Genomic DNA, 26,591 nt, shown 5'->3' with positions numbered 1-26,591 from the left:
ACGACAATGAGAGCAAGAACCAAAATGGTTCCTTTGTTGAGCTGGGATAGTGTCAGTGAATAGCTGAAGTGTTTTTATTTACAAGCTGGAAGACTGGCAACATTGAAAATTAGCAACCCTTGGCTTTCCAAGAGCTACAGCAATTTGCTGATAGCACGACAGGGGTTTGGATACATGGAGTGGGGGAGGGAGTTAAAAAAAAAAAAAACAAAAGCCAAAAAAAAGACAGTGAGAGAGAGACAGACAGACAAACACCCTCAACATTGTTGATACTGGGACTTCAGTGGTTTGGGAGCCAAACTTGCGATCAACATAACCCAGAAAAGCCACAGCAGTGTGAATTCATTATTTCCTTTGCTATTTATATGCGTATATTTTTCTCACTGCAAAATGACTGACCAAGTATTTTACAACTGGTGATTATCATGGTAAAACCATCCTGATTGGTTAATAATTAAATCAGTTTTAAATATGTTCTGCAAAGAGGTACAGGGGGGACATTAAAGAGATACTTGCATCTCCCAGAGCCTCCGTCTGAGTATCACTGCCTTAGGGCTATGTCTAAACTGCGAAATAAAGTTGAATTTATTAAAGTCAACTTTGCAACACGGGATTTTATAAAGTCGAAGTTGAGTTTCTGTTCCTGCCCATGAAGTTGACTTAGTGTGTCTCCACTAACTCGCCAAAGTTCAACTGTTGCCTCAGTGCATTGCGGGCACCTATCCCACAGTTACTCTGTTGCATTCTGTTTTTTTTTTTTCTCAGTGTGTTATGGGAAAAAAAATGCATTGCCCTCCTTCCCCTCCTGTTGAAAACAAAGAGCCATTTTTCTGAAGTCTCTTTCCTCACTGAAACACATTGTTTAACTCATCCACATTAAGGAAAGGGGCAGGTTGTTTCAGAAAATCATCTTTACAGAAAGAGACAGCTTTTACAGGAGACTTCAAATTGCCATTAAATACAGGCGAAGAAAGAGAGAGGCTGAAGGAGCCAGGTTTGAACTAGGAAGAGAGAGAAATCTGTGAACCATCACCACACACAAGTGAAGAATGGCCATTATCAGAAGTCTCTTCCCCTCCCCCCCGCCCCCAATGAAAATACACCAAACAGGATCCACGCGACTAGGGAACGACTTCATATTATTCTCTAGGAAAGAACATACAATGAAAAAGTGGTAGTGTGGTGTTACTGTATCTGTGGAAGGAGCCAGGTTTGAAGTAGAGAGACCGAGACAAATATAAAATAACATATCTGTTAGTCTATAAGGTGCCACAAGACTTCTTGTTGTTCTCGAAGCTACAGACTAATATGGCTACCTCTCTGATAATAGAGACAAACCTGTGAGTAGTCACTACACAGAAGTGAAGAATGTTCAAGGGAACCATTTCACTGACATCTCGAACATGAGGAGAGGGGACTGTTAAAAGCAGTAGCTCCAGACTCATTATGTATCTCCAAGACTAAACAGATGAGAAGGAAAGAATCCCAGAGGGCACTGGTGTCTCCTGGCCGCTGGAAGGAGCCATTACTCTGTCAGAAGTAGTAGTGACTCGAGAAAAGAGGGAAAAGTTAAGGAAGCATTGGAAGATAGAAAAGTTGAGCAAAGAATGAAGGGATTCCCTTGCCTCTTCCAGTAAAGAAGCCCTAGTGCCAGCAACTGCCTGTGTGTGAGAGGGAAGGGAGAGACAAAGAGCCCACAAGCTCCATTCCTTCACCAGAAATATATCCTCAAGCCACATGATTTGGGAAGGGATAGTACTGGCACCTGTAAAATTTTAAGCACGCTGTTAAAATGGTGCAGTCAATTGTGTGCCTGGGGGGTTGGGGCCAGCCCATAAAATGTCTGTGGCAACAGACTAGCCATCAAGCACATGGCTCGTTGTGGGGGCCAGCCCCCTAAAGTGTGAAGTGGGAAAACAAGTTTCTCACAGGGAAGATGCCTTCACTCCATGCAGGCAGGACATGCCACTGTCTGGAAGCCTGGTTCATGCTGCACATGGTGTGGTGGGCTGGGGACTAACACACCAGCTACATAGTGCCTAGGTCTGCGGGGGCTGCCCCCATACAAATGTAAAGCATAGAAAACAAGCTTCTTAGACTCTCCTGATAAATCCTATTGAAGGAAAAAGCTTTCACCCCACAGAGGGCAGGCCATACCGCTGTCTGTAAGCATGGTCCCCACAGCCCAGCCACCATGTGGTGCGGTGAGGCAGAGGCTAGCCTCGTGGTGGCGGGGAGGGGGCTAGGCTGCCAGCCACTTGGCGCTGCGGGGTGGGGGGTTGCCCCATACAAACATGAAGCACAGAAAACAAAGTTGTGCAACCTGCTGAAATGGTTTAGTCAGTTGGGTGATCCCAGAACTCATTTGGTAACAAAATTATTTTTTAAAGTCACTATTCCTTAACAAGGGACAGAAGGAAGCACAGTCCCAGAAGTGACCGCTTAAAAATGTAACCACCATATGGTGACTTGGGAGGTGGTAGCCCCATAAAATGTGAAGCGGAGAAAAGAAATTGAACAGCCTGTTGAAATAGTTCAGTCAACTTGGTGCTCTCAGAACACATTAAACAGGTTTCTCAGCCTCTCCTGCTAAATCCTATACAGAGAAGACGACTTCACCCCACACAAGACAGGGCATGCTGCTCTCTGCAGGCATGGTCCACACAGCCTGGCAGCTGTGGAGTCAGGAGGGGGCTTGATTTTCACCTGGCACTGCTGAGCATCCCTGGTGGTTACTCAGCACAGATTCTTCCACCCCCGCAGAAATGAGATCCTGGATCTCCCGATGGCTCCATGCTGGGGCACTTTTGCAATCCTGAGAAATCATGGCTAGATGTGATCAACACATTGGCCAGAAAGAAAAGGAATTCAGATTGTTGGGCTTCCCATTTCCTATATCCTGCACACCTGGAGAAAGCTGACCTACCCATGTGGTGGGGGAGAGGGGGCTAGCCCGCAAGCCGCATGGCACCTTGGGGTGGTGGGCTGCCCCATACAAACACAAAGCACAGAAAACAAGTTGTGCAACTTGTTGAAATGGTTCAGTCAGTTGGGTGATCCCAGAAAATCAACCTAAAGGTTATTTGCCGTGAAGACAGTCATACTGAAAAATCGAGTTAAGTGCCTTAAAAATCGACTTTATGATCTAGTGTAGGCATAGTCTTAGATCAACTCTAAGAGCAGGAAGTCCATAATTATAGCTAATGAAGTAGCTAAGCGCAGTGAATTAGGCTATTGAAAACCAATGCTAATAAATAAAAGGGGATGGGGATAAACATGTGGAATGAAGTTTAGCTACTCACTTCCCTTGGACTTTTTGCCACTTTTGACTTCATTTCAGTAGTTGCTTCAATTGAATTTCTCCAGATTTATATCACTTAACAGAGGAGAATTTGGCCCTTTAAATTCAGGGTCACCTCATGTATTTATTTTTCAAGTTCTAGATGATGTAGTAGAAATACTGTTAGGTAACTGTCACTCTCTATAGTCACCCAGAGGCAGTCATATTAGTCTGTATCTTCACAAAACAAAAAAGCAGTCATGTTAGTCTGTTAAGCACTACAAAATAATTTATGAGGATGAGCTTTCCGGCGACAGACCCACTTCTGATCCGTAAATCTGTAATTCGCTGTGTACATTTGTCACAGGTATCAGGGTGTAACTGCTCAGGTGAAACCTGCAATCCTGTTTGTGTTTGAAATAATCATCCAAGTACATACCAAATGCTGCTAACTCAGGTTCCTTCTTCCACTTCCCCAGGGATGCAGGAGGGTTAAGCCAGATCACTGTATTATGTAAAAGTAAGTCTCCCATGGAAAGGTCTGCAACCTGCCAACCATAAACACAGAAATACACAAAAACACCCGTGAAAAGGGGTTTAATGGTTTTAGCAGATTTATGAGAGTTTTATTCTAAGCAGCAGCAAACTTTCGGAGCAAGATTATCTATCAGAATTAGGCAGCTGCAATTATGTGCAAACAGATTGTGTCAAATGCTAACTGGTCATACGTGTAATCAAACCCTTACATTTTTGTGCATAAGTTATGTAGAGCCTAGTGTTGGAAATCTTCCAAATCTATAGGAACGCTTAATTTCACAATGCAGAAGCCAAAAGTCTCTCTGAACTCTTACAGTGTTTGTTCATCTCTCTGTATTTCAGTTTCTCTTTATATTGTTTGAGCACTTTAAACACATTCACAAAAGTAAAAGTGTAATAGCTGAAGCCAGACAGAATGCTTCTCTACACAACTTTGCCTCCTGTACACAGCTCCTGTAAATTACTATTTATTGGCAAATCCGATGTATTTCCTGAGCAGAAACTAATAAAAGCAGTAATCTTTGAGGGCAGAAACACAATAAAGTAGTAAAAACTAGATTTTTCATTTTGATCCCCAGAGGCAACAGGTCAGTTTATTTAACACTAGCTCCTTCCCACATCTAGAAGCAGTTTTCCATCTCTACTGCTTAAAACTCAAAAAAGTGAAAATTCACTACTTAGCAGTCATGGTGAGTTGACATATCTGGACAGTTAAGTTCTCCCTTTTGCCACGGAATAGAGTACAACATGGGTAACAGCAATGCCCATTTCTGAGATCACACTGGTGAGACTGCTAAGGTTACCCTGTTCAACTTGTGTTTAAGCATGAGTAAGTTAATAACACACAAGGCTGCTCTTCGACGCAGGGTTATCATACTTCCACTCCTCCCTGCCTCTCAGGTGCAACTCTGGTCTCCACGTGCCTCTTGCTGCTCTCACCACCTGTTTTCCAACCCTGCTCGTACCTGCAGTCTCCACAGGGCTGCTATTCCAAGGACTATCCTACTCCATGAACACAAACAACTACCTCTCCTAGTTGACCTCCACTGCCTCCAAGTTGCTGCTCAAACTCACCCCTCCCACCCTAGCCCTGATTTTCTCATCTCAAGACTCTCTTCACCATTCCCTAGGCTGATGTTCTAGTCCTCCTTCTCCTCCGATTTATTGAGTCCCCATATAATACCATGGTTCTACTAGCCTCACTCCATTCCCCCGACCACCATCCATTCCACCTTGAAAGAGTTCAAAAGTAGTGGTCTACATTCTCAATAGTAACTACAGGTTGCCCTTCCGTCATCTGGCATCATTTGGACCTGACTGGTCCTGGATGAAGGACGTTCCCCTGTCTCCGGCCGCCCAGTCTGCTGCTCCTCTCAGCTGCCAGCTCCACTTTTGCTCTCCTCCTCCCATCTCCAGCCCCACGGCACCCTTAACTCCTGCTAAGACCTCGGGCTGATACTGGCTGGCCATACTCAGGCTGCCAGCTACGGAAGGTGGTATCAGCCCCAGCTGAGCTGCTGGACGTGGCCCCACAGGTGCCACTGCCAGCTCCAGCCCTGGCCTCACCAGTCCCAGATGCAGCCATGGCCCACAGGCGCTGGCTATGACTATGGCCCCGCGGGTGCTGCCATCGGTGCAGCCCCGACCCCAGCCCCAGCAGTTACCATGTTCAGCCCTGGCCAGGGTACTGGTGTGGCCCCAGCCCCAGGGAGGCTGGCTCCCCTGTCACCTTGCTCCAGTTGGCCCTCCCCATAACAGCCTCCCGTCTCAGGGTCTTTGGTCCAGTAACATCCGTGGTCATGCTTAACCATGGATGTTGCTGGACCAAAAAAGTTGGCTTTTGGAGGTTCAACCTGCAGTGAGTTTGGGCTGCCCAGTTGAAATGGACCTTATTTTCCAGAGGGTAAGCATTCAGCACTTTGTGGGAATCATGCTCCTTCAAGGAATCTTTAGATGGGTACCACAGAAGTCACTGGTTGCTGCTGACACACACAAATGATGTATTGGCCTCAAGGATGATATCATGCCTGTAAGAAGGACTTTTAGCATGCAATGACATGCACAATGCAGAAAAGAGAATTTGAAATGGGAGCTATAACAATATGCAGTGATTCGTACCCAAAGAAAGACTCATGAACTGACTCGTAATAAAGACAACCAAGATTAAAGGCCTTACTTCTTTTTTTTCCCCAGTCTGTTCTGCTATGAGCTGATCAAACACCGCACCATATTCTTCATGTATTTTCTGCATTTCATTAATATGACTGGCAACTTTGTTCATTGTTTTTATGGCCACTAGAGGAAAAAACAAATGGAAAATATTTAGTTTCACCATCACTTCATAATTATATCATCCAGGGTTTTAGAGAGAGTGAGGAGAAAGGAAATGTGTCCTGTGTCCCCATTTCACACTGTTCCATAGTTCAGCTCTTTACCATCAAGGTGATAGTGTTCTTCACTGTCGGCATCAGTCAGAGCGAAAAGTTCCTTCAGCAGGAGAGGGTACTTCAGTATACGCTGGATGGGCTTGATGAGGTAAGACTCCAGTGTTGAGGAGTGCTGCCGTCTCGGGTTCTGAGCATCCAAAAATGCCTTAAAAGCTGCATCTGTCTTAGCTAAAAGTTAAAGTAAACATTGTTTTTAATTAGCCCGAACACCTGTCACTATGAAGTAACTTTTCAGAGTGTGAAATTCATTTGACTTAAATAACCGTGTTTTGTGTAGAAATGCATGTTTGATCAAATATGCAGTACCATGTTTTATGGACATCAGGTTTTTAGTTAGCATCCCATGCCATAGAGAAGTTACTCATGACTGAGCATCATACAAAGATCGGCACCTTTTTTTATTTAACCACCACCCAATTTGCATTATTTCTAGTACCACAGCTATTTTAGAGGATGTGAAGGCCACCAAAACTTCCCGCTAGTTTAATCAAAAAGGATCTCTGCTATTTATAAAAATGCACAGCAGTAGTGTCATAGGCATGTCTGGACTTGTTAATTTTATAGGCATCTTCAGTGACATTTTGTTCTTGTCACTTTTGAGCCATAAAGCAGCACAAACAAAACATTAGTAAGGAGGTAGAACAGAATACACCTACAGAACCATGTAAATTACACACATACTTTATGCCTGCTGTACAATTTAGACATACTAAATAGGGCAAGAATTTATTGCATCAGGCCTCTATCTATAAAAGAAAATTAACAATCATCTGCGGCTCCCAATCCAAGAGATTATTGGAGAAAAGACACTATAAAAATGTGAGTATGATCTACAGCAAGTATTCTCTTCATAAGGATAACTCTTTCCAGGAGAAATTGTGCATTTAGTAGACTACTGCATCAATACAATAAAGTTTTTACAATTTAAAATGAGAAAAGCACTGCCATTGCAACCAGGAAGCCATAAGCCCATCCGTATCTGCATAGGAAAATGCTGCCACACCTGCCAGTTCTACTAGTCTTTTAGAGATTTATTTTTGAAGCAAACTGGGCTCCAAATTTGAGTTTACAGTTCAACAGATACAAGGAATTAAAAGGGCCACCAGCAGTCAGCATATATCCTTAATAAAGTCAACCTAAATGCTACCAGTAGAGTGCATAGAAGTGACTGGCACAAAATCATGTATTCATGTACTCAGGAGGGCTGCCAGGTCCTCTGTGCATGATAAATAGCTTTTACAATTTTATTAAAAAAAAAAAATCAAAAAGTCTTCTGGCTTAATCTCACATCAAATGTTTCTTGAAAAATAAGAGCATATTTTTTTTTCTAATTAGGCTGCTCCTGCAACTGGAACTGCTAGTCTACCCACCATCCAAGATAAAAATATAATTATATGAAGCTTTGTTGAATCCATTACTAAAATTAACACTTTCAAGGTGAAAGTCACTCCTGCAGAGCAGTTGCATGGAAAACCAGCTTCACAGGCTCTCTGGGCATGGCAGCTCTTCAGCATAGGATAAGTTAGAGAGGAGGAGCTGTGTCAGTCTATTTTCGGAAAATCAACGAGGAATCCTGTGGCACCTTAAACGCTAACAAATTTATTTAGGCATAAGATTTTATGGGCTGGAGCCCACTTTGTCAGATGCAGGAAATGACATCTTTAGCATGGCAGGGATATATATACACACACACACAAAGACAGGAATGTTACGACGTGGAGGGCCAGTGCTAAGGAGGCCAATTCAATCACAACGGACATGACCCACTCCCAACTGCTGATAAGAAGGTGAGAATACCAAAAACAGAGGGTAGCAGCAGAGGAGGCCACAGGAAGATTCTGCACCGTGTCCTGCTCTCCCTTCTTAGAGGCTCTCAGCCAAGTTTCTCTGGGTTTTAACACAGGGCATTAGCACTACTTCTGTGATATATGGTCCTTTGTTCCCATGTGTTCCAAGCTTCACACCAAATGCAAAGGAACATTTCTTTGGCCTGACTTCTCCAACACAGGCACAGACTCACACTCTCCCTGTATCCTGCATGTACAATTTTCCCATGGGATGAGGGGAAGCACACAAACTACGCATGACAGGTGTTAGTACAGTGCTTAAATGCGCAATACTGGAAGGATTCCAGTGGCAACAGCGGGAATGGTGTAATAAAAACCGCTTTAATATGAGTGTAGACAAAGCTTTGTGTCAATCCCCTGCGCTGGGTAAGTGTTTACTGCCACAGTGATAACAGGATCCTCCGTTTGCCTTTTGGCACATGCATGGGTGGTCAGTTTTTCTGCTTGGTCAGACTGACATCACATAGCCATTCTTCAGCCTTTGCACTGTCAGCCACTTCCTCTGTGCTGAAGGGCAGTTTTCCCCCATCAAAAGAGTGTTTGGAAGAAAGACTTCTATAGCATGCAGCTCTTACCTTTTACTAATACTTTGGGAACTTTAGTGTGGCTGGCACAGAAGGCACTGTATAGCTTGAAACGATCAGCATAGTAAAGAAAGGAGCCACCCAAGGAAAACAACACTTTCTAGGATTGAAACAGGTGCAGAAAAAAAATTAGTTTTCCTTTTTACAAAACTATTGGAATCAGACCTCGTAAGTGCCATGTTTAATGGCTGTGACACATGATTAGAATGCTCCTGATCATCTGCACTGGGCTCTCGCCCAGGATGCCTGGGGACATCCAGGACCAGAAACTGACCAGAAGATTGGCTGAGGGGTGAAAACGGCTCACCAGGTTGCTGAGGAAGAAGAGAAGGTCAGAGATTCTTCAATAAGTGACTCTGTTCTATGTGCTCTATATAAGCTACTATAAAACCAACTGTTTAAATTGCTGTTGATATAGAATGTGTTGCGTATATTACATCCAATTTTCTCCTTTGTTATGAGTTTAGGTTCCAAGAAAGTCCTGACTTAAGAAGTTCACAATCTTAATAGAAATTATTAGCTCCACTATACAACTGGAGAACCTGTGCAGACAGAAGATATGTCCCTTGCTTAAAGTCACATGGGAAATATCTCTCAAATCCCATTTATTTCATTATTCCCCATAAAATCCTTCTTGGTCTATATTTAGGCTTCAGAGGATTAGATTTTAAACAGTAACTCAAACACCCCTTTTCAGTGCACATACAAACCAATGAAAACATATTGTCATGCATGATGGCTGAAATTTACAGACAGGTAAACTCAGAAAAACACTGCTTGAGAACTTACGAGTTTGATTAAAAGGCTAAAGTTTTGAACATATATTTACAGTTTTTTCAGTATCAAGATCTGTTCATTATATAATTATCTGACCCTCTATAATTTGTACCACAACTGTGGAAATTTAACTAATCATTAGAAGTCCTTGGGAGGAAAAACAAAAAACTTAAAGCTCATAATTTTGCACAACTGAAATTAGAAATAAGCAAAAATTAAAACAGATGCTTAAAATAGATATTATCTTCAAGTTTTAAAAAGTAAAATTCTGCCAAACCTAGCTGTATTAGGTGTTCACATAGCATCTACTGAATTAGTTATTTCTTCCTCCTATACACATAGTTCATCCTTCCTCTGCAGAGCGTCAAGTGGGTGGAGAGGATTGTCATCATTGCTAGATATGCTGACTAGTAACAGAGGGTAGCTGTGTTAGTTTGTACTCCAACAAAACAAAACAGCAGAAATGTAGCACCTTAAAGATTAACGAAGTGGTTTATTTGGTGATGAGGTTTCATGGTAGAGACCCACTTCTTCAGATCCTAAAGGAAAGCTCATCACCAAATAAATCACTCTGTTAGTCCTTAAAGTGCTCCATTTCTGCTGCTTTGTATTGCTAGATGTGTTAATATTTTAAAAACTATCTTCTGTTAAGTCTGTGCCTGTAGTATGGATTTCACATATACCATTAAATTCCATTGGCAGTGCAATTTCTTACACAGCATCATCTACAGGATTCAAAAAGTGTTTACTTCTATGGAGAAAGCAATGGTTACTTCCTCCTGAAGTTTTACTTTATTATTAGGGAACCAGATCTTTTATAAAGGTCCATAAGGAAATATGGACAATTTATTCCTAGCACCATCCAGTGTAACGAGCACAAACAAGAGTTTCATGTGGGTGGGGCGAGTCAAAAACTATTTAGGACGGTTCTCTCCAATGTGTTTGTTACTTCTTTGTCACTTCACTTCCCCCATCAGTTTAATGCACAGATGGATGACTACATGTTACTGAAGCATATACCTCTACAAAATGCAGAGCTTCCTAAAGATCATTGTGCCAGCAAGGGAGACCAGGGTTAATGACATCACACCAAGTTTGGGTAGTGAAGTTGAGATCTGGGTCAAACCTGGAAATACACAAGTCTTGGGGCAGCCCTGTAGAGGGCCCCCCGACTCCATGTCAAGAGGTACAGTCAGTGCATGTAACCCTTCACATGACAATGGAGAGTTTGATGGTATGGAGTTTCTGTTTGTCCTGGAGAGCTGATTGGTGCTGCTTCTGAATATAATGAGAGATGAAAGGAAGGCCAGATCTTTGGGGAAAATGTCATTAACTCCCAAAGCCAGGGGCTTCATGCTCTGGATGGAGCGCAGACGGTGCAGATGGAAGAGTCTAGCTGCTCCAAGTCTGCCTCTAAGAGGATTCAGTTGTCTGACTTATATGACAATGGCTAGGTCTACACTAGAGGCATCTGTCTACAGAAGTGTCTGTCAGAAGAGATGTTCCGATAAATCTTCTGTTGACGGATTGTGTCTACACACACAAGCAAATTGATCTTTTGATCTGCTCTGTCAACAAATAGGCTCCTGGGATCATCTATACAGCTTTTCTGTTGACAGTTTCAGTGGACACCATGCATTTTTTGTGTGTAGATGCTCTGTGAGTTTTGTCAACAAAACTCTCTAGTACAGATGTAGCCAATATGGGTAGTACATGGGTTTGATACATCCTACACATTTGTTTCACTACAAAGTAATTTTGAATCTACAAGGAAGACCTGGACTTCAGGTAGGAGGCATCAATGAAAGTCCAGTTTGCTCATCACTGCACAGTACCATGTTCAGTATAATTTGTTATTTAGCATTATAAAACAACAATTATTTTCTAATGATGAACCGCAGTGCCTGATGCCAATTTAAAATGGGCAATCAAGAACAAAACCAAAAAAAGACAGACTTCTTCCACAAGCTCTTCAATTAATCCATGTTTCTGGAGGACCAAACCCAGTGGGACTACTGTTCATCAAGACATCTTGTTCTTTTATCAAGGTCAATGCTGAAACACGGCAATAAAACTAGGAGGAGAGGCACTGCCTTGTGCGAATTTGAACACTATCTGCCTTTCTTATGATGGATTGAATACCACCACCCTCACTGGATCATTCATTAGCAACCAGTCCCTCCCCACAATGTCTTTCCCCCATTTATTTTTCCTTCAGTTTAAGTTTCTTCCCTTTGTTTGTTCCCTCTAAAGTATCTGAAATTAAGATTTAGAAAAGTCTTTGCCATTCCTGCTTACTTGTGCATTAAGAACCTGCTGAGTACAAAATACAATTTACAGTTCAAAAGCATTTCCCCAGTGGCTTCCTGAACCAACAATTCAGGCTTGTCAGTACTAAGGTTTTATGCAGTTATATTTCTGCTCCTGGCTCTTCCTCCGAGTCAGAAACATGAAATCTAATGAAGAGGTAAAAATCATGTCTAACTCTTCATGCTTTGGCTGAGTGGCACTGAGCAATAAAGTCTAAATGAAACAAGAACTATAATTACAGCATGATAGTCTAGTTTAATGGAATCTTGATGGTAGCAAACACACGTTTATGTTAAAACAAAAAGCAGTCAAGTAGCACTTTAAAGACTAGCAAAATAGTTATTAGGTGAGCTTTCGTGGGACAGACTCACTTCTTCAGACCATAGCCAGACCAGAACAGACTCAATATTTAAGGCACAGAGAATCAAAAACAGTAAGCAAGGAGGACAAATCAGAAAAAGATAATCAAGGTGAGCAAACCAGAGAGTGGAGGGGTGGGGGGGAAGGTCAAGAATCTCACAAAACAACAGTCATGGTAGTCACACTGGCTTGACACAACATTAAGAGGACTACTTTTGCAGTACATTTGCCAGTATAAAAATATTGCACAGCAAATGGGTCATAAGTCTTACTTAAATTTGCTTTAGACAACTCAGCTAGAGTTTAAATAAAACATTCACCTTAAACTGGTCAACTCTTTCAAGCTTTTCCAGGTCTGGCACCAACCTCACTCCATCTTCAAGAGTTTTCAGGAACTCAACCTGGAAGGCTACCATTTCAGTCAAATTCCCAAAGAGAACATCAAGCTAATAAAAGAGAAAAAAGTTTAATATGATTAAACATCTCAGGCTAGATGACTGTCCAGCCAGTTACAATTTACAGATTAGTACTTAGTTCTTCTTCAGCCTGATCTACTCTACAAGGTAGGGTCAATGTAAGATGCCTTGTGCCAATCTTGCCATGGAAGCATCTTCAGATAAATTTGGCTCCTGATGAGGTAAAGTGGCTCTCTTTGACAATTTAGTAACACCACCTCCCTGAGTAGTGCAGGGTCATAGATGACTAATTAGGCTGACGGAGTGTCAGTGTAGACACTGCATTGGTTACGCCATCTGTCACTGGTTCTCAGGAGCCATCCTACAGTGCTCCACACTGGACAGTACAAACCAATACAAGTGCTCCTGGTGATGACGTGCGCTGCAGACACATGGAGCCAAGCATGTGTGATTTAATAACTAGAGTGGCAGTATGCCAATGTAAGTCAGGTCCACACCATTTCGTAGCACAGACCTAGCTTTAAACTCAAGTTAAGAAATGCAGCTGTTACCAGAAGATCGGACAATACTGATCAGTATTTTTATAGTTAGTGGCAGTCCATTTTAAACCATTCTTGAAGTAAAGGCAACCCTCATAACTTCTTCCGTCCCTCCCTACAATCAGACAGCAAGAGCCAAACAAACAAAAAATCTGACAGCACTATGACAACAGTAGTCATACCTCATCTTGAGTGAGAAAAGTTTCTTTCTGTAGAGGTTTCAGGTATCTCTCCATTAGACAGTTTAAGTCCTTAAAATAAATATATAAAAAATGCAATACTCAATGACATTTCCTCCAAATACTTCTTTCAAAATGTTATTGTGACAAAGACTCTTGCCTGAGACCACTCATGTAGTCTCTAGGTTTTTCATTTGCCTTGTATAAAACAAGACTATATTCTATTTTAGTGCCATTTAAGACAAAAAAAGGTTGTTCAACTTAGATTACTTAAAAAAATGAAGATACATGACTTCATCTGACAAGATTTCTCTGTACCCCAACCAAATAAATTTGTGACACTGTCCAATAAACTTTGGTTATTTAGTCTCAGAGCAGTAGCTGTGTTAGTCTGTACCTTCACAAACAACAAGCAGCCATGTTGCATCTTACAGGCTAACAATCATCTGAAGAAGTGGGTCTTATAAATAAATGAATAAATAAATAAATTTGTTAGTCTCTAAGATGCTACATGACTGCTTGTTACTTGGTTATTTAATTTGTTTTAAAATAGCCAGTGTATTTTGGATGTTCCTCTTAAAATTGGTGAGAAGTTCGACAGCAAAAAGTAACTTGCCACTAGTGTAGTAGATTAGTTACTGTTTTATTTGTGATACAAAAAATATGGCAGAGCTTTAACTTATTAGAAGCTCATTTCTTGAAAGAAAAGGAAAACCATAGACAAAGCTTAACTTACTTTGACATAGGTACGTTCAGTTTCAAGAAGTTCACAAATAACCTTGCGCAGTTTATCAGCATCTGTAAGTTGTCTCATGGCAGACAACTGAGGTCCTGTAAATTCTTGAGGATGAAAACCTGAATCAGAAGGATTCATCTCATGTAGACTGCGACAAAATGCAGCAACCTGTTCTGTACTCTTTAAAAGAAAGAGAACACATTACTCCTGGTTGTTATTTTAAAGTGGGAGCTATTTGAACTTGAATTCTGCTTTTGTATGCCCCCCCATACATAGTCCATGATCTAATTCAACTTTAAAAAGTGTGCTATGCTTTATCAGCCTGGGCTGGTTGTTCCAGTCGTCAAGTACACTGTCCACTGCATATATAATACAAAGTGACGTCAAAGAAGCCAGATTTGCACTGGAAAAGACCTGTTTTGTAGAGGAATAGTTACTTCTTATTCCACCTGCTTCCATTATCATTGGGAAAAGCTAGCAGCATGAAATCAAGCTCTACCGGTATAAGCTCAGTTATGGAGTTCATGTCAGTGGTGGAAATTAGAAAAGTAGAGAGCCTACACTAAATTCTGTGGGCCTTGGGCGCCAAGGATGAGGGACCCATAGCTGGCTCTGGGCAACTGACAGTCTCTACCAGTTGAGGCACTGTTCTTCGAAATTGAGTGTCATGTCACATAACGACCTCAGCCTGGACACTAAGAATATTTAGACAGTGTCTCAACTGTACAACAAGGGAATTGCATCAGACCACTAACACAAAGTAGGAGCAAGTATAAAACAGAAGTCTCAGCTCCCATAACAGAGTGACTACCATGATTTAAAATACGTTTTTTATTTGTTTTTGGTAGCACCCAGACCATGCTAAGTGCTGTGCTAACACTAAAGGAGAGTCAGTCCTTGCTCTAAAAAAATTAAACTCTAAAAGAAAGTGGGAAGAGCAGGGGGCGAGGGAAAGGAATTACAACATGGACAGAGGTAAGGGGAGGGGGGAGCCATGAGTACAGGAGACTGTGTCCATCTATTATTCTTGAGTCTGAAACTTGCTTACAAAGTTCTAATAAGCTACACCAGCGCAGAGGAAGCACCCAGAGACCTGCACTGGTGTCTCCATGGATATCTTTACTAATCTGTATTTATTCAAAGATCTCCAACCTGACTACAGCTAGCCGTCAGCATCTGACAGTTATGCTTATGTAAGTGGCCCACCCATTGTTTTAAATTGCTTCTGTCCAATTCTGTACCTGCTGACAGTGTTAAAGGAGAACACACCAAATGCAGGAGTGAAGTAGTAATAAGCTTAGTCCCTGGGAGAAGGAATGGCATAATGTCCTGTAAAGTGTGGTGATCACAGCAAGGAAAAAAACAGATGCTGTTGCAGTCAGCTAGCCTGACTACTCTACAACTATTGTTTCTTTAATTTCACATTGATGTCAGAACAGAAGGTGGATCTTACTTAGATTATTTTCATGGGAAAGAGGCATTGGCATTGCCTTATAAGTTCAGTTATAAACTGCTGAATATTTTGTTGCTGGCTATAAAATTCCCACTAAATGGGGGGAAAGTGTTTCTTAAACACTCCGATTTGTTCTACTCAGAATTACTCAGTTTAAGGCTCAGACTGCATCTTATTTCTAGTTGATACATTAAGGGGTAGTGACACTTAAAACAAGTTAAATCCAGTCCTTTTTTGTTTTAATTTGTTTTAATAGATTTCTAACCATTGCATATAAAGGGTGAAATTCATTTGAGAGACTAACTCCCTTAGGTTCATTTGGAAAAATCTCTGCTGTTATCTCATGCCAGATTATGGATGTTGCCAGACAAGAGAGCACCAGACTACAGAGATTCAACCTGTATTAACAGGTAGCCTATGGTATGTTAATGTAACAAGTGGGAGAAAAAACATGTTTTGGTTCTATTATCAATTAATAAATGACCTTTTCTTTAGGCAGTATGCTTATATTGTTAGCGATACTTGGAGGTGAGGAAGGAGTTCAGTCCATACGTCATACAGAGGCCAAATCCAGTTGCTGCCTGCAGTGTAGGAATTCTGAGAAGTCTGATGCAAGAAATCTGAGAAGACTATGTGAATTCATTCTGAGGTTGTTCAAGTCATATGGGACAATATAAAAGAGGAAACAGAACCAAGCCTGGGTGGAACATAACAAGGAAGAGAGGGATTAAGAGGAGATAAGAGTAGGGAAGGAAGCAGGGTGGAATCAGGGATATTTGGCGAGTGAAACGGTATGGCAGTGGCTGTTTGAGTTCCCCACTTTACTGTGCCTTAATCTGGAGTTGGAGGAAACTCTGGGGTCAGAGTAATTCGGTCTCTGTGACCCTTCAACTTCCATAAAGGGTTCACTGAATATGCATTCATAGTCTCTGTAGAGAATGGCAAGGCCAGGGAAACCACATAGGAGAAGGAGCCCTGCTCAGCAGGATGTGAAGTGATACCATCAATGCACTTAACATAGGCCAAACAACTGGCAGGTGGGAAAGAATTTCAGCTACTGCTGACCTAGGTCAAATATGCACTAGTGACCTGATGGTGAAAGGATCCCTGTACCACAGCCATTCTGCATTTGTACAACCATTGCTTCCCTCTAATTCACCTCTCACAGGAGCATTATGTCCAATTCAGGACCTTTCCTGAAACAATACAGTTGCTTCATGGCTTCCAGTCCCCATCCCTGCATGAAACTGCTATGTATCAGATCTCTAATTACTTATTCAGTAATTATACAAGGGTGACATTTTCTTCAATATGCATATTTACATGCTTAACAGTTCACAGCTGATGTGTTTACAGGAAATATAAATGGCTGAGAAAACACTTTTGTTTAGAAATGGCTTATTACAGCAATAACAGTCATCTTGAGTAGTAAAGGCCTAAAAACGTACAGCACGTGGGCACGTTACTGCTGGTGGGCTCTCTTGTTCCTAACACCATTTACGCTCACGTAGGGTTTGATCCTACGCCATACTGGACAGGCTCAAGCCTGACCATCCCGAGTCAGCAAAGCACTTGGGATGAACCCCTGGCCCCAGTGAAGTCAATGGAAGTTTTACCACAGACTTTGGAGGGGGGCAGGACTTCATCTTAGGACTTGATTGGAACTTAACACTTGATTGGAACGTGCCTTGTTGCATCAGGTCTGTAGGGAAGGACCACGTGGAGGTGGTGAAGCATGCCTGAATTTAGACCATTCTGGGTTACTGTATTTAATAAGGTAAATTCCTCAGAGAGGAAGATGGGTCCAGTGATTAGGGCACTGCTCTAGGACCTGGATTCAAGACCTTTCTCTGCCACTTACTTCTTGTGCTATCTTGGGAAGGTCACCATGAGCTGGTCTTCATCGGAGGATTAGCTTGAGATCTAATTTGAGGGTCACTCCAACACGACTGTGTGCACACAAAAATCTCTCCATTGAGTGAAGTGGTGCTTTACACTTGAAGTAGCTGACCCAGCAGGGGATGTCATTTGAAGCAATCACTTGCCGAAGCCAGGCCCGCCGACGGGGAAGGCAAGGAGGCAACTGCATAGGGGCCCAGTGTCTCAGGGGCCCCGAGCTCTGTCTGCTAGCAGCAGCAGCACCAGGAGCTTATGCACCCCACTGAAGCACCACAGGAGCATCACTCCACACAGCTTCTGAGGGGGCGAGGTGCTCCCAAGAGTTGACCCCTGCCAGGGAGTGCGGGAGCATGGAACCAGGCCCCTATGGCTGTCAGCCCTGTTGGCTGAAGCTTGAGCACGTAATGCAGTGAGGACTCAGCTACTGCAGCTAATCCACACCAATGTATTTATTACTCAAGTGTCATTTTGCAGTGTGACCCTTCTCCCTCTGCACGTGAGCTAGCAGTGCAGTGAAAAGAAGCCCGCAGTGTGTCTCACATCTCCATTTGTAAAATGAGGACACCATCATTCCTGTGATATATTTATCCTCACAGCACTTCCCTACATCAAAAAGAGACTATTGTCATGGGGTCCTAAAAATTCCTAAGCTAGCTAGAAATATACTTTAAAGGAAACTGAAGAGCCATATCTACACAATTTGATTTTACCCTGCTGCCATTTCAGCATTGCAATTGGAAATAACTGTTACAAGCATAATTGACCTTTTGTGCCTGTGTATGTCCTAGACTCTGTATTGCAAAAGTCACAGCTCATATACCCCAGTATAAATATTTTCCACAAACGTATGTATGTTACTGACTTGACAGAAATAGCCATTACAGTTCTAGAACTTGAGGTCTTAGGAGATATGAAGCTTTTATTGAGTAATTTTGTTTTTATAAAAAACTGTATACATTTTGCAACATTTTACCCAGGTTATTATGCCTTTCATAGAAATTGTTCTCATTAAGCCATTAAAAAAGATTGCCTATGTATAGAATAGGGAAAGACTTTAAAATTTGATGTCTGTTTTCTGAAAGATTGGTCCAGAAGCCTTGGCTTTGTTGTTGTTTTTTAACCTTCTCATATGACAGCTTTATGAGATGACCAGTTACAAACTTCAGTCATGTCAGCTTTCAGATACCAGCACTTCTGTCTTGCAATTTGGATTCCTCACTTGGTTCTATTTGAAATTGAGTACAAATACTTTTTAAATTGATGCTTTGCAATAGACAGACTACAAATCTCAATGCCAATGACATTCATGAACTTGCTCACGCCTTTGCCTAGAGCAAGTATCTCTTTTTGCATGCATCTTTAGAAAGGACTTCTTTGATGCTATTTATTTTCTCTAAATTAGAGACAGCCAGCCAAAACAAACACGCTTTGCCACCAGCTAAAGAAGTGTGAGTTACGATACAGAGCAGATTTTACTTAAAACATTTTCTCAAAATGTCACCATTGCCAACTACCTAGAAATTTAGAGGGGTTAGAATGGAGTTAATTGGTTGGTTGATTAACAGATCCCTTTACCTTCCATTCAAAATCTATTCCCTCCCCATTACTGGTGTAATGAGACCAGTTCAGGGTGTGCTAGTTTAAATCAAGATAATTCATGCATCATATATAAGGCTCCATCCTGCACACCTTCACTCACAAAAGTGATTCCAAATAGTGTCTCCAGTTGAATTGGGGGTGCAAACAAAGGTTTAGAGGATTGGGTCCTAGGTCTGCTTTAGATCATTCAGATAAAATCCAGCCCCCATCCTGCAAAGAGTTAGGCAGGTGAGCTGATCTCACCTCCTTCCTGGGCAGGAGCATTTCCTTAAAAGTTCAGAATGCTGATATCACTGAAGCAGTCGGTGTTTGAGCTGTTTGTCCTCCAGCTGAGAGAGGACTGCAATTTCCTCTGCCAATCCCAATGGTAAAAATACACTGGGGAGCAAGCGTGTAGTTAAACGAGGTCTTTCAGGGCACTCAACATTTTTACTCAATAATGGACAAAATTAACTATTTGTTTAAAACTGTTCTCCAAAACCCACCCACAGTTTCAAGCAAATCCCACCACAGCTTGGCCTCGGTTGTTACGGAGACCGTGGATTCTAAACAAAAAATATCAGCAGGCATAAATGTTACTATTCACTTAGTATCACATTTATAATCTACTTAAAATTACTACAGCCTGAGGCTACATTAGGCTAATTGCTTAATCTAGTTACACAGCACAACAGTAGGTCTGCTCACCAAATGCAGCACACGATAAAGAGAATCGCAGGATCTCTCCATGCCCTTGTTCCTAGGTTTACGTTTAACTCTCCAAAAAGCAGACATCATTGGAAAGATATGGTTAGGAAAATTCTGTTATTCAGCATTTTCAATAACAAATACTCTTAGGAAAAAAAAAAAAGAGGAATCCAAATTTCTATCTTCAGCTGATATGGAATTCTTTCCTGTTCCAGACAAGTGTTCTTTCCTTATATTCCACGCTGCTTACTTGACATATAAGCACAGAAAACATGCTCTCCTATTTTTGACGAGTGCAGCTACTGTACTTCTGTAAGACACTGCTCCTGGGCCATTTGCTATAGGTCTCGTTCTTTCAATAAATCAGTAAGAATTTAATTTTTAGCTCTAACTTGCGAAGCCACTTCTGAAGACTCTGTCATGAAACAATAATATGAGAACTCCTGCAAGACATGGCTGAAGTATGCAGAGACGAAGCAGACACTGGAGTATAAATGTCTATTGCCTGTGGATTAGTATCAGCTGATTGGCTACAACCTGTACTGCATAAGATTATTAAACATCAGGACAGAGAGTATATACCGATCAGACAACTTTAAAAAGCTGATAAAAATATTATTGGAAAATCTTAAGTTGCTTTTTCAAAAGGTCCCCATTTTAATCCTTTCACATCAACTTTTGTGTGTGTTCAGGGATTAGTATCACTAACTAAGTTTTGTTTTTTTAAGGACTTTGCTAAAGATTCATCTTCACAGAACACTTCTGATAAACAAAATTCATGCACAGACATTAGTGCAGGGTACTGTAAGCCCAACTACAAAGTAATTAGTTTTAATTTCAAGAGACAAGTCTTACATTAGAAAAAAGGAAATGAACATCCAGTATCATTTCAACTAATTTTTGAACACATCCACCAGTGGGTAATTTGGCAGATCCCTAACAAAGCACTGCTGACCTGATGATCATAGTAAAGGACATCCAGTCCTGTGTCTTTGTGGCTACAATGTGCAGAATGCTTAAGCTTTTGTTGATCTGTAATACTGAGCACCCATCTCTGCACAGCTTGAGCCTCCAGAACTAGTGTGTTAAATTTATATCAATACACTTCCAGCAAATAGGCAGATAATTATGGAGTCTAATGTTTGTTGAATAAAACCTACACCAGTAAGTCAGATACATGGTATTCTGTTAAACTCGAGATGGATTGACAAAAATGTTGCTTGGAACTAGATTAAGTCTTACACAGATCTTGGAATAGAAACTGAGGCTGTGTTTACACACTGTACCAATGAGGGGCAACCTAGGCTAGTGAGTAGGTCACATGAGTGGCCCTCCATCTTGGTGGGCCACAAGATTGTCATAACCAAGAGAATCCCTTGGGATAGGTAGTTTTACTAACTGCACTTGCGCACCTCAATTTGGTGGGGTGGGCCGACTGAACCGCTTTGCCTGGATGAAGAGGGAGCACACAGCTCTCAGTCAATGCTGTGTGCAAGCAGCACATACCTCACCTCATGTGCTGTTGCTTTACATGCGTGTCACTTTAGTAATACTGATGGGGGAAAAAACTGACATGGACAGAAGCAGCAGAATCTGGACACCCTGCAGGTGGGCAATAGTAAAAATAATGTGGCGCAGCCATGTGCTGAACCTTGATGGGCCGTATACAGGCTGCACGTTGCCCACCACTGCTCTGGACCTTATAACAAAACAACCATACTCCTGCAGCTGCGCCGCCGTAAGGTCTCCTGCGCAGCCACTCTATGCCAGTGGGAGGGGACCCATCTGCAGGCATAACTGAACCACACCTCACAGGTAGTGATATCTACACCAGCAAGCTGCTGACACAAGGGTGTCTGCATTGATGTTTTTGTTGTTTAAATGTATGTTGCTCAGGGCTCTTTTTCCAGCCACGACAGACCAAAAAAAAAAACAAAAACCAAGTGTAGACATAGCCTATGAGTGTGGCCTCTCTCTAAAGCAAGGTTTGTTGGCTGAAGTTTACTTCATTAAAACTGGTAGCTCCCGAGCTGATTGAAAGCTGTCCTTGGGCTGCCTTAACTTTTAAGAGAAAGAAGAGATATTAGAAACTCCAGGGTTTGGGGGGTGTTTTCAGATTAAAAACACCAGACCTATTAGCCAACTCTCTCTCCTGATGCAAGGCTGTCCATAAAATGACTTTTCTAGTGCTTTAACGAGCACAATTTTAAGACATCCCATCTCTTGCTGTTTGCAGCGGGACAGTTTCATTGAAACAATAAGGTTTTGGTCCAGTTCCTCCTAGTTTAATGATGACCGGCTTAGGAAAAGGGAAAAAAACCCAAACAAACACCAATCTTATGTCTGTTTTTCCTTCTCTCTAATATACAAAGGGAGCTTGGAAGTTTCTCCAGCTTCTTTCTTCCATTAGAAATTCACATCTGGTGTACTCTGGAATTACTGTAATATGACCAGGAAAAACCATGCTTTCTAGAGGTTAGGAAACAAGGGGTAAAGGAATGGTGGGGAAGAGCTGGCAGTACTAGGAGGGGCTTTCGGGCCTATTTTATCAAGTCATGGATATGTAAAAAGGGCACAAGCCCAAGTTTTGCAGGTTAGTGGCATGCTTCGCATAGCAACCACACTCACATAGCATCTCCGCTGGCCACTGCCCCTCAAACTCTTTCCTCTCCCCACTTCCTCAGGGTGCATTTTGCTGTGTACAGAGGCAGACACTGCAAGTTAAGGCCAATGAGATAATCACCACATTATGATTCATGGTGTCAACAGGATTAGAAGGAGGTGGCAATACCATGGAGAAACTTTCTTGCTTTCTTACTTCCTTGCTTGCTTTACCCTACAAGTAACTTCCAAGGGATTTTAAGAAGCTGGTGTGTGGTGAGGGTACCTTCATTATTCCCATTCTGGATCTAGTTCCCCAATATGCCTGGAAGCAGAGGAGACTAACAGACTCTACTATCAGATAGTTAAAATTCTCAGTGGCACAGAAGATATTTTTGAAGCACAGTACAACCATAAAGTGGAATTAGGAATGAAAGTGAGAGCCCTCTTTCCAAGGCAACTTCTGAAAAAGCTTCATATTTACTAGCATTTTGTCCAGTTTTAAAAGAACTATTTTCAAGTTTTGCTGAAATTCAAGAGCACTGGAAAACTGAAGAATACAGAGTTGTTCAATATATGGGAAGACTGAGTTAGTAAGTTAAAAGATATACTTGGTTATCACTATAAAACATTCTGTATTGAAACAAAAAACATTCCTGCCTCCCACCACTTTTGATTTATGATTTGAAGAATGCTTAAGGGGAAAAAACACTGAATTAATATTTTCCTCTAAAGATATGCATTTTCCTCTAAATATATGCATTTCCAAATATTAGGAGAAACTAAATGAAAATGAAACTAAATGAAATTTCCACTTCACTGAAAGCTTCAGCTCATTAAGATTACAAGTTACTTACATCTCTTACTCTCTTATCAAAAGTGTAATAAAACACAGTTCTTTCTTTAACTAAACCTGTCAAAAAACACTGCTGATCACAGAATACATATACCTTGCTTTAGACAGCTGATGGCTCATGCAAGCATGGTGTGAAATAGAACATCACAGCCTCTTATGTATTTCACACATAAAACTTTAAAAAACTACAAAAAAATCCAGCCACAATGAGTATTGACAGCCAAGCTAGCAATAGACACTGTTAATATGTGGACTGGTTTTGTGCAAACAGGCATTCATTTCAGACCTCATTAGAAATCATGCAGCTGTCTACACAAATTTAAAAGTCAACATACATAAGTACTCCCCCCATGTTTGAAAAGTATAATTTTGTACTTACTGTAGAGCGATTCCCTAGTAAAGTCTAGAGACAAACTTTAAAAACAATCTTCTACTTGACATACAAGATTCGTGTACATTTCATGCATGGGGAAGCTTTCTCCTAGCTGGCTTCCACTGTCTAGCTAGCAAAGGAAAGTCTGCAGGCTAGTATGACATAAGGGATCAGGAAACAAGAGGCCAGGGGCTTTTTCCTTCCTCTCAGCTATGATAACTTACTAGTGGTATTTGGGGACTGCTTCATAACTCACCAAGACACATTTGTAACTAAAACAAAATGACAGGAAATACATGTGTTTGTGTGTGTAGAGACAGTCAGATAGCGGTGGGGAAGAGCACAAAATTAATGAGATCAGTCCTATATAGTCTATACTTGCTGTACAGTGAATTTTGTAGAGGTTGTATTACCACCACAGCATCAATTATGCATCAAGTGCTTACAATATAATGAACAGTCAGTCCTTTCAAAGTAATCTTACCACAGCTATGTCACTCAGCTTCAGAAAATACTAATCTCCACAGATCAATTTGTGCAATATTCACTATATCGAAAGTTAGAAGAAACTGCCAAACACTGCCAGAACTCATCCCTTACCAGACAGCAATTAGTAATCCATTTGTGCAGCCTATTAACAATAATTGGTGAGTTCTGTTTTAATCAAAGGTAGATTGGCTCTAACTAGTTTTGCATTAAGCTGCTAACATGTAAGCTATACTATTGATTTAAGGAAATAATGTAACTTCTGTGCTTCACATCTTTGTAAATTACTAACCAGGACAGGAGAGGAAAATCTGATAAATCAATCTGGAATTGTACACAGCCCACCCACCCAAGTGACAGAATGGTTATATTTTAATATGTGAAAGCATTATCACACACCACAGAAGACCAGAACCAGGCCTACTCTTTACCCCCATGGATAAAAACACTGTTCTTACTCAACAGGTGCTGATGTGCTAAAATCAAAGCTGTAATTTGTTACACACTATCACTTCCAAACACCTTAAAAGTAAGATAACATTTTCCTAGGAAAGATGCTCTAATCATGCACAGCTGTGAAGTCAGCATGTCAGCTGTGACTCTACTGCCCGTTAGGTCTTTGTCATGTGAAAATGAAAATATCTCACCTTGTTCATCCTATCAGTCTCATCAGAGCTCTCCAAATCAGGCATTTCTGCTTCTTCTGGAGCTGCCTCAGCACTGCTGTCCTGTTCACCGCAAAGCGTGTGTCCTGCCAAAATTGACATGTATATAGAAATAAAATAGTGGGTTATGCAAAATTTGGAAAGATTAGTGCAGCAAATAATGAATGAGCTTTCATGAACAATCAGGCTCTCATCCTGCAACGAGCACAGCAGGCATTTGTACCAAGGAGTTCCTCAGACATGCAGGGACATTCAGCTTACTGCAAGAAGAGGGCGTGAACAGGGATTTGAGCACAAAGGTTTCATGGCTACACATGAATTTCAATTAAATTATAAACACCAAACACATAATATTTGGAGCTGGATGGCAGTTAAGAGGCCACAAAAGCTGATGCAGAGTTAAGGTCAAGCTTCTTGTTGAAATTAGGGTTTCTAAAGCTCCAACCCTACAAAATTCTGTGATAATTTTACATACAAATCGCCATGATGTCAGTGGAAAGGTTCATGTATAAAGTTAAGCACGTGAGTAGGTCTTTGCTGGCTCAAAGCCTTAATTAACATTTCCTTGAAACAGCCTTGTACTGGAAGATTTTAGTAAATTACAGCTTATAGTTGCGTACTAACTTTCTCTTTAGATGGCAGAATCAAAAATACTCTTGCAAGGATTTTTTTTAAGTTTTATTATTAATTGACAATTACATCTTTCTGTATGAAATATACTAACTAAATGCATTAATTTCTATCTTGGCAATCTAAGAACCAAATTTTAATAGAACACACTGAACACATACTCATAGAATCATAGAATAGTAGGACTGGAAGGGACCTCGAGAGGCCATCGAGTCCAGCCCCCTGCCCCCACAGCAGGACCAAGCACTTTCTAGACCATCCCTGAAAGCCATCTATCTAACCTCTTCTTAAATATCTCCAGTGATGGAGATTCTACCACTTCCCTTGGCAATTCGTTCCAGTGTTTGATCACCCTGACAGTTAGGAACTTTTTCCTAATGTCCAACCTGAACCTCCGCTGCTGCAATTTAAGTCCATTGCCTCTTGTTCTATCCTCAGAGGCAAGGAAGAACAAGTTCCCTCCCTCTGCCTTATGACACCCTTTTAGATACCTGAAAACTGCTATCATGTCCCCCCTCAATCTTCTCTTTTCCAAACTAAACAAGCCCAGTTCTTTCAGCCTTTCTTCATAGGTCATGGTCTCTAGACCTTTGATCATTCTCGTTGCTCTCCTCTGGACCCTCTCCAATTTCTCCACATCATTCCTGAACTGCGGTGCCCAGAACTGGACACAATACTCCAGCTGAGGCCTAACCAGCGCAGAGTAGAGCAGGAGAATGACTTCTCGTGTTTTGTTCACAACACACCTGTTTATGCATCCTAGAATCATGTTTGCTTTTTTTGCAACAGCATCACACTGTTGACTCATATTTAATTTGTGGTCCACTAGTCCCCTAGATCCCTTTCTGCTGTACTCATTCCTAGGCAGTCCTTTCCCATTCTGTATGTGTGACTCTGATTGTTCCTTCCTAAGTGGAGCACTTTGCATTTGTCCTTATTAAACTTCATCCTGTTTACCTCAGCCCATTTCTCCAGTTTATCCAGATCCTTTTGAATTAAGACCCTATCCTCCAAAGAAGTTGCAACCTCTCCCAGCTTGGTATCATCTGCAAACTTAATAAGTGTACTTTCTATGTCAATATCTAAATCGTTAATGAAGATATTGAACAGAACCGGTCCTAAAACGGACCCCTGTGGAACCCCACTAGTTATACTTTTCCAGCAGGATTGAAAGCCATTAATAACTACTCTCTGGGTACGGTTATCCAGCCAGTTGTTCACCCACCTTATAGTAGCCCCATCTAAGTTGTATTTGAGTAGTTCATTGATAAGTATATTATGTGAGACCGTGTCAAATGCTTTACTGAAGTCTAGGTATATCACATCCACC

At 41.4% G+C, this 26,591-nt stretch overlaps 1 protein-coding gene across 2 annotated transcripts in view; it reads right to left on the bottom strand.

Moving 5' to 3' along the window:
* The window catches only part of TIAM1 (TIAM Rac1 associated GEF 1), a 148,124-nt gene that overhangs the window by 18,862 nt on the left and 102,671 nt on the right, over positions 1-26,591 (bottom strand). The window contains exons 15-22 of one of the 2 annotated variants that reach the window (XM_074997087.1): positions 24,614-24,717; positions 14,013-14,192; positions 13,280-13,348; positions 12,463-12,588; positions 8,687-8,795; positions 6,253-6,432; positions 5,994-6,112; positions 3,720-3,828 (exon numbers count right to left, since the gene is read on the bottom strand). In XM_074997087.1, the coding sequence (XP_074853188.1) occupies positions 3,720-3,828; positions 5,994-6,112; positions 6,253-6,432; positions 8,687-8,795; positions 12,463-12,588; positions 13,280-13,348; positions 14,013-14,192; positions 24,614-24,717 (996 nt within the window). Of the gene's footprint in view, positions 1-3,719; positions 3,829-5,993; positions 6,113-6,252; positions 6,433-8,686; positions 8,796-12,462; positions 12,589-13,279; positions 13,349-14,012; positions 14,193-19,650; positions 19,741-24,613; positions 24,718-26,591 lie in introns of those variants that run through there. The other variant, XM_074997096.1, reaches the window with a different exon arrangement.

The sequence above is a fragment of the Carettochelys insculpta genome, chromosome 1, assembly GCF_033958435.1.
Source record: "Carettochelys insculpta isolate YL-2023 chromosome 1, ASM3395843v1, whole genome shotgun sequence".
In the NCBI taxonomy this organism is placed as follows: Eukaryota; Metazoa; Chordata; order Testudines; family Carettochelyidae; genus Carettochelys; species Carettochelys insculpta.
The sequence above is the reverse complement of the archived record's forward strand: the minus strand, read 5'-3'. Positions and strand labels throughout refer to the sequence as shown.